Source organism: Buteo buteo, chromosome 7, assembly GCF_964188355.1.
Source record: "Buteo buteo chromosome 7, bButBut1.hap1.1, whole genome shotgun sequence".
Taxonomy (NCBI): Eukaryota; Metazoa; Chordata; class Aves; order Accipitriformes; family Accipitridae; genus Buteo; species Buteo buteo.
Genome location: NC_134177.1, coordinates 23,975,868 through 23,991,542, shown reverse-complemented (window position 1 = coordinate 23,991,542; position 15,675 = coordinate 23,975,868). Strand labels below are relative to the sequence as shown.

The following is a 15,675-nucleotide window of genomic DNA, read 5'->3' as shown; positions in this document are numbered from 1 at the left end:
GAGCAGCAGCAAAGAGAAAAGAAGGATCGACGAGGGAAATGGAGAGGGCAAAAGGAGAAATGTGCCGCTGCGTATTTCTATCTATCCCAGGAATTCCCCCCATTTCAAGACCGAATGAAGAACGTTCTGCAGGCTGGGAAACACCTCCCGCCCACCATGATTTTTCTGGGTATTTTCTGGCAACGGGACCATCCTGAGAGCATCCGGGCCGCGGCCAGCGGCAGGCAGCAAACCGGTTGCTCTTCGGCAGTCGGAAGCCTGGAGCCCCTTCCGCCCCGGCAGGGCTCTCCGCAGCGCGGGATGCCGGAGAGGCTGCCTCGCTCCCCGCCCGGGGCGGCGGCGGCGGCGGGGAGCGGCGCGGCGCCGTGCGGGTCCGGCAGGGGGCAGCGGCGGGCCGGGCCGCCGGAGTCGCTGCGAGAGCTCGGGGAGGGAGGTAGAGGAGTAAGGGCTTCCCGCATCGGGCCAACTGTAACTACTTAGGATGTATTCCCGCTTTAAACTCCAGAACGTGTAATGTGCAACATCAGAAAGGCACACTGGTGAACTCTCCGCCTCTAATGGGAAACAGTTGAGAATTCTACCAAATCTGTCATTTTTTAAATGAAAACATGAAAAAGGGCTAAGATAAAACAAAACAACAAAAAAGGAGTTGGAATAATGCACTTTGATTCAGATACTGAAAAATTTTCCTCAAGGAATGGAAAAACTGATGGGGAAAAAAAAGGCAAACCAAAATCTTATGGTGCTTGTAGCAGCCTGGGCAGACATTCTTCCCTATAATCCCCCTGCTCCCTTCCCGCTCCGGGAAGGGAAAAAAAAGAAAAAAAAAAAAAACTTCTGTGATGGCTCGTAGAGATTTTGGGACCTTAGGATGTTTAAACAAGTGGTTCCTATTTCTATTCCAGGGCAACTGGTGACTGTCCCAGACAACACTTGGCTGCTCTGGGCTGAACTGAACGGTAGTTTATCAAAAAAGGCAAACCAAGAGGCTTCCAAAGCGAGCTCACTGATTTGAGGAAAGAGTAGAAAAGGAGAAGGGCTGTTCCGTGGGACTGCATCTACAGCAGCCAGGGCGGGAGACTGCTCTACAGGAGATGTGACCAATGATGTGTATTTTAAAAGACCTTCCAAATTACCCTGATAACTTTCAAAATCTCCTGTTTCTTTTTTGAAAACGTTCCCGTGTCTCGAAGGCACCACAGGAACCAAGAAGGCAACCCGCAAGGCCAGGGGACAGAGAAGCCGCCCCTGCCCCTGCCCCTGCCCCTGGCCGCCTCACCTCCCCGCCGCCAGCCCGGCCTGGCGGCCGCTGCCCCAACGCCCCTCCCGCCGCACACTGTGGACATTAGACCGTTGCCGTGGCAATCCGTGAGGACATGAATTAAGGTGCCTCGGGGATCCATCTCCCACTGGTATTAGTGGGGATCCCGGAGGCCCGTCCCAGTCGGTGTGTATCCCTCCTGCCTCGTTTGGGGACGCTTTTGAAGGCAGAAGGGGCTGGCCGCACACTCCGCGGCAGCGCGCCCACCTCGCAGCCTGGAAAACCTTGTTGAAAACGAATCAAGAGGGAACTCCCGCTGCCGAAACCTCAGTCTCCTGAAACCTGCCTCTCCCCGAAACCCTTCCCAGCTTCCGTTATCGGCGCCGCTCCTTGCTCTCTGTGGAGGCTGAAAACTCTCCCCAGCGAAGGGCTCGGCGGGCGGCAGAGAAGGCTGGCTGCCGGGCAGCCTTTGTACTGCAATCATTATTTGTACCTGAGCGCGGGGAGCGTTAGGAGTCATGTACCAGATGCCACAGACGCTGATAGGCACCGAGCAATATCGCCTCCTAAAGAAAGGAGCAGAGGAAACTCAGCACATCGTCAACAACATGTGCCCGATATTTTTCTTTCTGAACATCTTGTTAAAAGCAACACCTGAAAAAAAGATGAGTAGCGAGTGACTTCTTTTTGTTTCTTCCCCCTTTTGATAACTGAGGACGTTACGCCTCGCATTGTGCTCGGCTTCGCCCTGTCCTTTATTGATTGTTTGGGTTTTCACAGAAGAGAACGATAGTAATAAAAAGAATCACAGTTATCGCCGGAAAAAAAAAAAAAAAAACCACCACGGGGAAACAGGCGCCGTATCTCAAACAAGAGGTCACTAACTCTTCTTTGCGGCGGAGTCGGCAGCGTGTCCCTAAAGCCCGCATCTTTGCACGCACCGCTTGCCCGAAGAAGTGGAAGCTGCCCCGCCAGCCTAGAAATCACGACCCTTTCCCTCTCCCTCGTCCAGAGCCCGTTTACCGCAGCCTCACGTTTTTTTCAGACACCCCCGCCCCAGCCAAGTGCCAGAGTTCTCACCAGGTGTTAGTGAAATACCCTCCCAAGGGCCGGCCCGCGGGTCGGTGCGGTTTGCACCGCTCCCGTGCCGGCATTCACACCGTGCCGCTCAATTTAATCGAAAATAGCCACTGTAAACGCGAAATGTGACATTTCGTCCCGTTACTTCGTTATCGCTCCGAATTAGCTACTCGTGTGTATGTGTGTGTGTGTTGGGGGGGGGAGAATCCCGTTGGAGAGAGAGAGAAAGAAATTAAACGAAGGTAGGTGACCAATTCAACTGCCAGCAAAACTGTAGCATTTACAGGGACCTGCTGGGAAGTCAGGAGCCTCTGCCGATGTCAGGAGGAGGCTCCTCTCCCGAGCAGGCTGCAGAGCCAGCTGGGTGCCCGCGCCCGCCTGCGCCCTCCGGGGAAACCGAGCTCGGGACCCTCGGGACTTCAGGGCAGGGTGTACTCCCTCCCAAAGGCAGAGCAGGCAGAGACAGTGCTTCATTTTTAAGATCTCACCTGATGAGATTTCTGAAAGCATTTGCTCGCTGTGCAACGTGAGGGAGAGCAAGACTCCCCTCCCCTGCGCAGTGCGTTCGTGCTCTGTGTTCCTCCCCGGGAGACCGGGCAGGTCCCCGCAGCGGGGAGCAGGCGGGCTCCCGCGGGGCGCAGCCCGGCCTCGGTGCCTGCCGCCCGGCTCCGTGTGCTGAGGCGGGAACAAGCACGAGGTTTTGTCGAAAGCCGTACTGTGCTTCAGGCGACATGCAGCTGATTTTGCACGAATTCCCACCAGCTCACCAAATCCTGCAGCTGCTTGTTTGGCTAATAAAACCCCATGTGGTTTCTAAACTTATAGCAAGAAAAAGGAAAAAGATGTCCATCCAAGTAAACTATAAGTGAAGACTCATTGATTACCTCCGCCTTCCTGTCTCTGATTTGATTAATCATTTGCCATCATGCTTTCCGAGTCACTTCTGTATTGGTTTCCCCCCGCCTGAATCCTGCAAGACTTTTCCAAAAGGGCGGCTGGGATGTTGAGACCAACATACTGTAAACAACCACAAGAAGCAGAGCTAATGTTTTCAATAGAGCTCAAGGACTAAAATAAACTCATTGGATTAGGGCAGCCTGAGCGATTGTTTTGGTGAGCGCTTCCCAGGCCCGCTGCTGAGCATATCCCCGAGGGCTACCTGGGGCGGGCGGCGGTGCCGCGGCGGCCCCGGGCTGCGGAGCGGGCGGGCGCCGAGCCCCGCCGGGAGGAGCACACACCCCCCCCCCGCCACCTCCCCTGCGCGGGGCCACATCCCTGCTGCGGGGCAGATGTTACACCGCCGCAAAGCAGAGCCGTGCCAAGCCGCGGAGATGCCCCGCAGACCCCGGGACGGGCTTCTGGGGGGGTTGCGCGTAGGTGGATGGAGAAGGCGAGGGGAACGGCAGCCCCGGGAGCCCCCCGCCTGAAGCCTGGCTCCATCCCCCCGCTCCCGGCCGCCGAGGCGATCCCAGGGCTGCAGGCACCGCTGGCGGGGCTCAGGGCTGCGCCCAGGGCTCTGCAGCGCGTCTCGGGGCTCTTCAATCTGGTTATCCCGGCCCCGTCCGCCGCCCGCTACAGTGTCGGGCTTTTTAGTCCTCGCAGTATTTTTTTTTTTTTTCACCGTCTATTGCCTAAAACACCACTCCGGCTACCCGCGCCCGGCTCCCTGCGTTTGAGGCTGGCCGGCCTCTCCTGCGAGCGGGCAGGACCGGACCCCGGAGGGCGGGCCGAGCCCCAGCGGGGGGGCGAAGGAGGGGTCCCCGGACCCTGCCCGCCGCCCGCCCCGTCGAGCCGCCCGCCGGCAGCGCAGGGCCCGCGGCTCGGCCCGGTACGCGGCGGGCGGGCTGGGACGGGCCACAGGCGCGGGGGAGGCGGCGAGCCGGGGCCACCGGGGCTCGCAGCGCTCCCGACCGCCGGGGCACGCCGGCCGGGCAGCCGGGGAGAGCGGCCGGTAGCCGCGTCCGCCACACACGCAGAGCGGAGATTTTTTAAGTAACAAATGTACTTTTTTATTTTTGAAACAAAAATATCGTTTTCGGCTTAACAATAGCCGGATCTCGCTGAATGAAGCCTTTGCATATTTTCCTGTTTTAATTGGTTGTATAATAAACAGTCCTGACCCCGCACTCTCTTTTCAATGAGTTCAGGGTGAAACGCGGACCATGGGACTGGAAATGACTTTTTCACCACTTAAAACACGGACAAGAATACCAGGAATCAGGCGGTATTAAACAGCCGCACCGGCCGGGGCGGGAGGGGGGCGCAAGGTGAGAGCTGTGTCTGTGTCCCCTCCCGGAGCACGGCTCTGCGCTGCCCGCAGCCACCGGCACCGTCGTCCACCCGTCCCGGGCACGACGAAGGAGCCGGGTCGCGACGGCTCCCCTGGGGTCCCTCAGACGCAGAGGCCGCAGGCAGAGGGCACCCGTGCCGTGCCGTGCCCGCGGGGAGCGCTCCCGGCGCCAAGGGCTCTGCCGCCCTCCGAGCCCGACCAGGGCTCCAGGGCTGCGCGAAGGACCGGAGAGGAAGAAAAACCTACGGCCGCAAAACAGGCCCCCGGGCCCGGCACTGCCCCGGGGACTGGAGCAGCCGGGGGGCGATGGGAGCCCGCTCAGCCCCGGGGAGCGAACCCTTCCCTTCCCACGAGTGGCACGGGCAGCGCGTTCCCCCTCCGGCAGTGGCCGAGGCGGACTGCTTCCACGCCCGCTCCGTGCAGGCAGAAAACAGCCCTAGCTCTTCTGCTTTCATCTCTCGCCAGCGTTGCATAAACCCGGGGCCGCTCCGGCAGGGCAGCGGCGGCAGCTCAGCCAGGCCAGCGGCCCCGAGCCCGCCTGCTCCGGCTGTGGCCCCCGGAGCAGCCCCGCGGCGGGCGGCGGCCCTGAGGCCGGCGGGAGGCTCCATGCCGCGGTGCTGGCCCGGGGAGCGCGTCCCGCTCCGCGGAGCGTTCCTCCCGTCGTCATTTATATAACGGGGAAAGGCCTTACACAACGCGCAAAACCAGGTCTTGCCAAGAGACCGACGCTCGGCCGCTTGTTTTCGTAAGGGCCCGACGGGGTTGGATGGCGGCGTGGCCCGGGGGCAGGTGGGAGCAGCGGGCGGAGCTGGCGCGGCGGCCCGGGGCGAGGGCACGCCGAGCCGCCGCGGGCACCCCCTGGCCCGCGCCGTTCGTGCCCACGGGGCTGCCCGCACGTCGGGTCGCTACAGACCCCCTTCTCCCGCCCAGCCGCTGCCGGCCCAAGTGCCACCGTCCCAGGATGCGGGCCCGATCCGGCGCTGCAGCAAGGCTGCCCAGTGGCCTGAGCTTGGGGGCGCGGGGCGGCGAGTATCTCACGGGACGCTCGGGTGTTCGTTAGCGCATAGCGAGGTCCCCGGCGGCTCCCCGCGGGCCTGTGCCCGCTGCCCGGGAGAGCACCAGCGAGCAGGGATGTGATGGCCGCCCCCCTCCCCAGGCCGGCGGGACCTGAACGGGAGGCCCGGCCGCTCCCGATAGCGGCACAGGCCACGCTGCTGCCGGCAGGACGGGCCCTGCCCCACACCGCCTTGCCCCACGCCGGCCGGGCTCCCGCTCCGATTTCCCGTCCCCTCCGCGGAGGGCCGAGGGCAGAGCGAGGAGGCGCTGCCGGGGGCACGGCCGGTCTGGAGGCAGCTCGGGGCCCTGCCAGTCCCGTCCCGCCGGGCCCGGGCGGGGGAGCTGTCCGCACCGGGGCTGCCGGGACGGTCCTGAGGGCAGGGTGGAGGGAGCGGGTTGCAGCCGTGCCCAGGACACGGTGGCTGTTTAATAAACCAGGCGCGTTTACATTAGGTCCAGCCTCTGTTTATAAAAATACAGAAAACGATCGTGAAAACATCCTACAGGCGAGACGGCGGCACCGGCTGACTTGGGGACGTGCTGCTGCCGGGGAGCAGCGCGGCGGGCTGGGGGCGAAGGAGAGCAGAGCTCCGGCCGAGCACCGGGAGCTCAGCAGACGGACAGGCCCCCGGCCTGGCACGACGAGGGGCCTCTCCTGGCCCTGCCCGCCCGCATGTTCCCCCCTGGCAGGCCCAGCCGCAGCGGAGAGCCCCCGGTGGGCGAAGGCTGGCCGGGGACCCCGAGGGCACCTTTGCCTGCTTCCCACACTCCCGCACGGCGCGCTCTTGGGGAGGGGGACCCTCGTCCAGCGATTGCCCGTGACCAAAGGGCAGTCAAACGCGCTGCTCCCTGCCTCTCCGTATTGCCACAGCCGGGTGCTGGTCACGCACGGCGAGCCCCGGTGAGCCCCCTGTGGCACCGCTGCCTGGAGACCCCGCGGGAATCGGAGCAGCCCCGGGGGCCGCACAGCCCTGCCCAGTCCCGGGCTCACCGCCACCTCCCCCTGCACATAGGCACAGCCAGGTATCGCTTCACCTGAAGCCGGCGAGGCCCCAAGCCGCTCCCGGGCCTTTGTCAAGGGCGCTGCAGCCCGGCTGAGCGATGGCACGGCCAGGGAAGGGGCCCGGGGGGACACCGGTGGGGCTGTGCGGGGCCCGGGGCGGCGCTCCCCCCCCTTCGCCCCGTGCCCACCGCCGGCGGCAGGAGGGTTTTCCCTTGCAAGCTCGCCACGGCCCCAACGTACCACTGAAGAAACAAGCGGGACTAGCAGCACCTATGGAATAAGCAGAAGCAGCTAAGGCCCTGAGCCCTCCGGTGCAAGGCGGCAATCCACAGGCGGCCACCGGGCTGTCAGGGCCAGTCGCTGCTCTCGCCTTGCACTCCTCGGGGCGTGCGAGCAATGCCCCCTCTCCCCTCTGCCACCAGCTCCCACCTGAGGGCCCCAGGCAGGTCAGAGACCCCAAGCGAGCGCCCCGCTCCCGGCAGCGGCCGGCAGAGCCACGGGTCCCAGACGCGTGAGCCGAGGCCGTGTCCCACGTTGCGGTGGCAGCCCCGGCACTGCTCGCCGCCCTGCTCCGGCCTTTCGCGTCCCATTACATCGGTGTTCGTGTAGGGGCTGGGCTCGCTCCTTCCCTCCCGGCCCCCGGGGCAGCAGCTCGGCCCCGCAGCCCCCTGTGCACGGCACGGAGTGGCCTGGGCACCGGCGCCGTGCAGCGACCCCGTTTGCCGCAGCCCCGCGCCTCTGCTCGCCCGGGAGAGGAGCCCCTCGGCCGCCCCACCGCTCCCAGCGCCCTCCTGTTCGGGCCAGGGCCTAGGGACCGGGGGCAGAGCAGGGCCTCCAGCCCATAGCGAGGCCGGCCTGGCCCGGCGGGTGGCCCCACAGCCCTCCTCCCATGGCCGTGGCTGCCGAGCAGCGCCGCGGCAGAGGCGCGACCGGTCCCCGCGTCGCCCCACTGATTTCTGCGACCGAGTTGGAGGCTGCCGCTTCCTTCCTTGCAGGGAGCCTGCAGAAGGCCCTGGCGGAGAGGCAGAGCAGCAGGCAGCCAGGCAAAGGCATGTCTGCACCCAGCGCCTGTGGGTCACGTCTCCCGTGTGCCCCGGCGCAGGCCCCCACGGCAGCGGGAGGGGAGCGGTCGCCCCCGGCACCGGGTTTCGGCCCCTGGCACCCTGTCTCCGGCGGAGCGAGCTGCCCGCGCAACCCGGAACGAGCGGAACACCCGCATCCCCGCTCCTGCCCGCCGAACAGCAGGCCTGGCCCAGGCTGGTGTCCAAGGGGACCCGCTGCACCCCGGGCCGGCACCGGGAGGGGGCCACCCCGCCCGCCCCGTCTCTTCCCGAGGCCCTAGGCGCCCGCGCAGAGGCCGCTGCCCGCGACTGCGGGCAGGCTTCGAAGCGAGGCCCAGGCCTCAGGAGCGCCGCTGCCGGAGCCACTGGCCCGGCGAGGAAAGTGAGATCCGCCAGCGGCTCCCCGCGCCGGCACCGGCCGGGACCCAGATGGGGCTCGGGCTCCGCCGCAGCGCGGCCGGGCCGGGCCTGGGGCGACGCTAGGCTGCTCCGCGGTCGCCCAGCGCCGCCGCCCCGAGCGTGCGGGGAAGAAACGAAAGCGGAGCCGGGGTCTGTGGCGGGCACAGCCTGCAGCACTGTCCGGAGGGCTCTGCCTCCCGGCGCCCCGGGAGGGCCGGACACACGGGCGAGGTGCTGCCGGCTGCCCGCGCCCAGGAGCGGAGCGGAGGCGCCCCCAGCCCCGCCCGCGCCGCTCGCCCGCGGAGCCAACGAAAGGGTTCCCGCATCTCCTCGGCGGCCGCCGAGAGGGCACCGGGCCGCCGGTCGGCTCGGCCCCGCCGGCGTGCCGCCCGCCACGGCGCTGAACGGAGCCGATAGACCGCCCGAGCACAGCCCGCGTATTGCCCACAGCGGAGCAGGCGTGCGCGGCAGCGGAGAGCGCTGTGAGCCCGCTGCCGGGACCCGGGGCCCGGAGTGGTGCCCGTCGCCTGGAGCCGGCCGGGCGGCGCGGAGCGGCCCCGGCACACGGCGCCCGCCCGCTTCTACGCTGCCTCTTCCCGATCCCGAGCACGGAGGAGCGGAGGGAAACAAAACGAGATGAAGAGAAGGAAAGGCATTTTATTGGCGACTTTACAATGCTAGAAAGTACAATGAAAGTGCTAGTTCACTCTAGGAAAGTTGGTCCCAAAATGGTACTATGCCACAGCATCTACCAGCTTACATAAACACTTACAAAATCGCTATGAACTGGTCCCTGTATGATAAACGCTATTTTTTTTGCACATTAATCTATGTAAAATTGAAGGATCAAAACGTTTTAAGAAACAGGGCAAGCATTCAAAAGCAGAACCTACCGGAAAATCCATTTTGGGCCAGGTTTGGGGTCTAAAAACCCTAAGATAGTTTAAACTTTCATTATTAATAATAATATGCACACGGAAAAAAATATTCCAATTTACAGGAAACCGTCTTTTTTTTTTTATAACATCAAAATATTTTTTTAGACCTGTATAAAATTACTTTTAAGACCTCAGAAGACATCGTCTCCTTTAAAAAATATATTTACCGCTGCCGAAACGTTTCACGAGTGACCCTGGCGGATTTTGTTTGTTGGTTTCTAATAACCAGCAATATCGCACATCTGCTGTTACAGCAGTCCCCACGTAAGTACTATTTTGACAAAAAGCCACAGCTCGGAAGAAGCGCAGTGCTTTGCAGACCGAGGAAGAAGAAAGGGGAGATGAAGAGGAGGAGGAGGACGAGCACCGCGGGCACACGGCAGTGTCTAGGCCCCGCCAGCCCCGCACCGCCACGCGTGGAAATGCCGCCGCTATTTACAAGCTCTGCTTTACTCTCCCCAAGGCTGAGCCCGAAAAGATTACGGCCGAATTATAAAGAAGCAGAACTTTGACGGCTAAACAGCCTATTTTTAACTACTTGCTCCCGCCGCCCCCAAACCCCTCACAAACAAACACACATACACACGAGCAGAGAAGCGAACGGTAAATCGGAGCTCGCCCAGAGGCAGCCGGCCCGGCCGCCGCTCCGCCCGGCGCAGCCCCGCCGAGGGAGCTCCCACCCTCCCACCGCCCGCTTCTCATCGGAGGACGGCTCCTACACTTCCACTACCCGCGGAGCAGGGCTGCTCTTTCCCACCGCGACAGTTTGGGCACAGAGAGAAGGCGAAGGAGGAGGAGGACAGACACGAGAGCGCAGGAGAACTCGGCGGGATCGGAGAAGGGCAGCGGGGCCGGGACGAGGGCATTTCTGTGGCGGCGGCCGGCCGGAACCTCCCTAGATATCTATGCGGGAGTGCAGGGCGCTGTGTTTGCTCTCGTGCTCCCAGTAGGAACAGTGCATCATGGACAGCTCGGCGGGCTGGCGGGCGCAGGCAAACTGGAGGCCGGCTCCGTTCGCCGCCGGGGCCGCGGACGGCGCGGGGCTGGCCGGGCTGAGCTGCTGGGGGTGGTGGGCGTGCGGGTGGTGGTGGTGGCCCATGCCGTTGTAGGAGTTCACCATGCTGGGCAGCGCCATGCTCTGCACCCGCGAGTAGGGGCTGTAGGATGCCGGGCCCGAGAGTCCTTTCACATTGACGGGGCTGACGTTCCCGCCAGACATCTGGCAGGAAGCGTAGGGCATGGGCGCGGGGGGCTGCGCCAGCGGCCACGAGTTGTTCATGAAGGTGGACTGCAAGTACTTGGGCGGGGAGAGGTAGCCGTAGCTGTCGGGGCCGAAGAGGGTCTTGCCTGGCTGGAAATGGGTCGGGGGAGGCCGGAAGGGCCGCTTCATCCTTCGCCTCCTGCGGTAGTTGCCCTTCTCGAACATGTCCTCGCAGGCGGGGTCCAGGGTCCAGTAGTTGCCCTTGCGCTCCCCGCCGCCCTCCCGGGGCACCTTGATGAAGCACTCGTTGAGGCTGAGGTTGTGGCGGATGCTGTTCTGCCAGCCCTTCTTGTTCTTCTCGTAGAAAGGGAACTTGCTGATGATGTACTGGTAGATCCCGGACAGCGTGAGCCTCTTCTCCGCGCTCTCTCGGATGGCCATGGCGATCAGGGCCACATAGGAGTAGGGGGGCTTCTGCGAGGGGTCCGGCTTCTCGGGGCCCTTGTCGGCGCCCAGCTCCTCCTTGCCCCGCTCCGGCTCCTTGCTGCCGCCGGTGTCGTGAGCCAGCAGCGCCGCCGTGTCCTCCTCGCCGTCCGGGTAGCTGCTCATCATGGTGCCCCGCGTCCGCCGCCCGGCGCGCGGTGCGGAGCGCTGCCCGCTGCGCGGTGCGCGAAGCCCGGTGCCGGCGGCCGTCCCGCCGCGCGCTGGCCGATACCGGGGCCGGGCTCGAAGCCGGGACCGGGACGGCGATCCGGAGGCGCCTCTCGCGGCGCCGCTGGTCCGTGCAGCGCGGCGGCGGCTGCGGCGGCGGTGTGCCTGCCCCGGCGGGCTCCGCTCCCCTCTGCCGCGGCGGCCGGGCCCTTTTCTGATTTGTATGGGCCCGGCCAAGTTCCGCTTTCGTCAGGAGCCCGCTCCCCTATCGCCGCCAAGCCGCTGGGCACGGCCGAGTTCACCCCGCAGTCACGGCGCCGCGCTCAGCCCCGCGCACACGCGGCCCGACGTGGCCCCGCGGAGCGGCGCGGAACCGCCCCGGCTTCGGGCCGCGCCGCCGGGGGCGGGGGCACGGGGGGCGGCGTCCGGAGCCCGCTGAGCGAGCCTCCGCCGCCCGCCCGGGGAAGCCTGCCGGGGCCCGCGGCGCTGCGCTCCCCTCCCGGCCGGCGAGGGGTCGCGCTGGAGGCAGTGGGTGCGGGGGGGGTGGGTGGTGGTGGTGCCCGCGGCCGCGGCGCTCGCCCCTGCCCCGGCCGCTGTCACACGTCCAGCCGCACACGAGGTCGCGTTTATATGTCTTGGCCCCGGGCCCCGCCAACCGATCGCGCCCGGGGAGCACTGGGAGGCCGTCGCAGCTCCCTGCAAGTCGGTTTTTGCCGCCCTTATTTGCAGGAGGCCGGCAGCAAGAGGCCTCGGTTCGCTCCTTCTCCCTCCCCGCACAAAGTACGCGCAGGCACCGAGCGCGGCTGCGGGGCCGAAAGACGCCCCGAGGACCGGGGCAGGGTGGCGGGGCGGGGGGTGACACACCGGGCAGCTTTCCTGCTCGTTCCCCTGGACGGCTCAGGCTTATTTCACACCGTTCCTGGAGCAGCGTAAGTGGCACTGGCGTTCTCCATCTCCTTCCCCTTTTCTACCTTCGGGTAGAGCCTCCCCGAGCAGCAGAAGGCACTCGCAGCTAGCCCGAGCACAAGAGGCATCGTGTAATAATAACTCACTGACACGGGGCTGCTCAAACCGCCGTTACAGCAGCGGGCAGGCGGACAGAGGATGCTTTGCACTGATTTCTAACGGAGCCTTCAGCCCGATCCCCGGGAGCGGGGCAGACTGGCCTCGTTTGTCCCCCTGACCCCCCTCCCCCAGACAACACGGCCGCCGGCAGCCGCAGCAGCCGGGCCGAGATTCGCGGGGCCGGGGCCACCTGCGCTCCCCGGCCGCGGCCCCCGCTCGGCCCTCGGGGCCCGGCGCTGCAGCGGGCCTGCTGCTGCCCGTACGGCTCCGCTTCGGGGATTTGCCCGCACGGACCCGACCTCCCCCCCCGTACTCAAGCACAACTCGGTGTCTCCCCTCTGGGGCTGCCCAGAAGCCACCCTCGGAGGGAGCTGCACCCACACCTCGCTGCCTGCAGTTCCGCGGGCCGGCAGGTCACGGCCCTCAGGCTCGCTCTGCCTTTCCTGAACACGAACCGTTGCCCAACGCCGTTCCCCGCCCCCCGCGGACTTTACGTGCTACATCAGTTTTCATAACCAAACGCAAGCCCGAAGAGCTGGCAGCTCTCGAACAGCATGCCCGGGGCAGCCGGCCTCTCCCGTCGGGGTGCCCTGCGGCTTCGGCATCCCATGTACAGATCTCTAGTTCCTCTAGCTGGCCAAGAGCACACGGGTCCCCGCTCCTCTCCCCGGGAGCGCCTGTTTGTGGGTGAAGGCAGCCGAAGGTGTAGAAACGTATTTTACCCGAGAAATAAAATAGCCCTTCGGGGAGCTATTATATTTACATACATTATTATATTTCTCGGTTAAAATACGTTTCTGCATCTTCGCCCACAGCCACACAACGAATCCCTTATCTCCCATCGGCGGAGAAACGGGCACCCTAAAACCTGGACTGCATAAATTCGGCCACCGAAACGAGGCCCCTACATTTCCGCACACAGCCGCGGAGCAGCTCACGCCGCCCCTTAAGCACCCCTCCAAGGCACACAAACGAAACTGCGGAGGGCTGACGCCCGCAGGAGAGACGCTCTCCAGGGTTTTCCTCCCCGGCCGGCCCCCGGCCGTTCCCGGCGGCTCGCTCCGCGCAGAGCGGCGGGGCAGCCGGAGCCAGCTGTGCCCCGCCGCCGCCCGCCCAGGCGGCGCGCCCGGGACCGGGGCTGCCGGGCTCCCCAGGGCCGGCGCCAGCTTCTTTCTGCCGGCCACCCATGCTGCTCTCGGCGCTCCCCCTCGCAGGCATTTCCGCGGCGAGGGCCGGTGCAGGTGTAACAGCACTGCTGCGTGTGTCATCACCTCCGCCAAATGGCAGATTCCTCTCTTTTCGCTCCTAAGCCGGGCGCGCAGCTCCTTACTGGGGCTCGCTCGCTCGCAGAGGACATTTGACATCCGAGGGGCTTGTTTGGTTTTTTTTTTTGACAGCCCCACCAAGGGGGATTTCGGATGAACACCAGGGCAGAAGCTCAGCCCAGCGCTGGGAGCGGCGATCGGGCCGAGCAGCGGCAAAGGTGAGCGCGCAGCCTCGTGTGCGGCCACTCGAAAGTTCGACACAGGGCAGACAGGCACTGTCGGGCTCTCTCCTCTCCCCGGTGCTAATTAAGTCCTTCTCGGGACGTTAAAGAACCACCTGAAAACACAGGAACACGTCACTACAGCTGAGCCCGGGCACGGTAGCTTCAGTTAAGCAGAGACCTGAGGTCTTACCGGCACTCACAGAAATATCGCAGCGAGGGGAACGCACGTAACAGGGACGGGCAGCGAGCAGAGGGGCGCGGCGAGCCCTTCCCCGGCGGAGGAGCGGGGGATCCCGCCACGACCCCGGGGAGCGGCCCGATCTGCCGGTGCCGGTGCGCCCGGGCGAGCCCGCGCCCCGCCGGCCGCCGCTCCCGGGGCCGGGCAGGAGTCTACCAAACCCGGACAAAGCGAGCGCAGAAGGAGCCGGCGGAGCTGCTCCTGGACCGGGCCTGCAGCCGCCCTCGGGGGTAGGGAGCTACGGTGGAGGGGGGCTCACGGCGCCGGTGCCCGGACCCTGGCCTGCTGCGGTGAGGGGCAGATCCTACCGCGGGACGCCGAGAAGCGGCGGGGAAAGGGCTCTCGCTTTCTTCACACGAGGGCAGAATAGCCCCAGCCCGTTCCCGGTGCAGGGAAGCCGCGAAGGAGGTGAGCAGAGCGGGGCTCAGCCCCGGCCGCGCAACCCCGCTAAAGGGCGCCCCGAGAGGGGCTGCAAATCGGCGCTTCGCTCTGCTTCTCTGGTGCCGAGCCGGGCCAGGTCCCCCTTCCCGAAGAGAGCACGGGACCCTCCCCTGCGGCCCCAAGTCCGGCATTCCGGCTAGGAAGCGGCTGAGCCCGTACCCGCGGGCGGAACCGCCGTGCGGAGCGGGGCACGGCAAGCGACGGGGGTCTCCGCCGAGGGCGCCGGGAAGCGCCGCGGGGACACGGGGCAGGGCGCCGCCCCCACGCCTTGCCCCGGCAGCCCGGACAAGCCTTCCCACGAAAGCCTGCCTTCAGCTGCCAGCACTGTAGTCCGAGCGGTTCTTTTTCTACTCACCCCCGTACAGGCAGCAGAGCCGATTTCTGCCTGGGAGGTTTGGGGTCGGTTTGTTTGAAAACGTGGCAGGCCTCCTCTCCCAAACATGGGGTTTTTCTCTTGGAAAGAAACCGTGTTCCCGGCGGGCAGCGCCGGTCTCCCCTGGCTCAGAGCGTCCCGCTCCCGTTCGGCCAGCGCAGCCAAGCCGCCGCCTGCAGGCACCGGGGCAGGGCTCCCCGCTCCCGCACCGAGACTCGGACGGGGGCAGGCGACACAGCCCCGGCTGTGTCCTCCGGCTCCTACTCCGCTCGGGGTGCCGTGCCGCGCCCCGGCTCCGGGGGACGGACACATGGCTAGTGCTGCGGTGCACCTTTCGGGACCGCTCTAGCCCGCACCACGCTGCGGCGGTAACTACTTTAACCCGCATTAATTTGGCTCGCGTGGGACCAGCACGGACACGGATCGAAGAGCGGACCCAGGCGCGCCTTGTTCCGAGCCCCGTTTTCCCGACGAGCCGGCAGGGCCGGGGCGCGCTCGGTCCCCGCGGCGCCCGCAGCACCTTTCCCTTCCTTCCCCGGCACAGCCACCAAAGCAGCCGGGACAGGGCAGTCACCGTGCTGCCCCTTCAAGTATTCCTAGTTTCTTCCCTTTCCCCCCCCTCTTCTTTTCCCAAATGCTACTAGTCTTTCAGATCGTGCAGTATTTATTCCCATAACAAACACAGGAGAAGAAGGTTACATGTAAACCCAGCATGCGAGGGTCTGTCCTGCAGCCCGGCGCTCCTGAGAATTAAGCAAATGTACTGCGGGAAACAAAATATTCTGGCCTCGACGAAAATTCATCAGATTTAATCTATTAAAAGGCTGGGAGCCGGAGGCGTTTTCCTGTGTTACCTACGCGCGGCGGCTCCGTGTCCCTGTGGGCAGAGCAGCGCGGAGGTGCCCGCGGGACCCGGCTCCTCCAGCCCCCGCAGCCCGCGGGCAGGCCGGGCCGGGCCGCGCCGCGTCGCCCCGCTTCCTCTCCACTGCGTGTTTCGCTCCCTTTCTAAGTGAGACCTGAAGGCAGGGCTCGATCCTGGAGGTGGCGGTTAGCGGCACAGCACTGGCTACCGGGAATAATAACCTTCGCAACCTCAACGCAACCATTATGTGAGACAAAACTGCATGCG

At 65.1% G+C, this 15,675-nt stretch overlaps 1 protein-coding gene across 1 annotated transcript; it reads right to left on the bottom strand.

The window, feature by feature from the left end:
* Nucleotides 1-9,837: 9,837 nt before the first annotated feature.
* FOXL2 (forkhead box L2) lies at nt 9,838-11,053 on the bottom strand. Its single transcript, XM_075033268.1, has one exon. It carries the CDS (start codon nt 10,899-10,901, stop codon nt 9,984-9,986), a length of 918 nt encoding a protein of 305 aa, XP_074889369.1. The 5' UTR covers nt 10,902-11,053; the 3' UTR covers nt 9,838-9,983.
* Nucleotides 11,054-15,675: the final 4,622 nt, after the last annotated feature.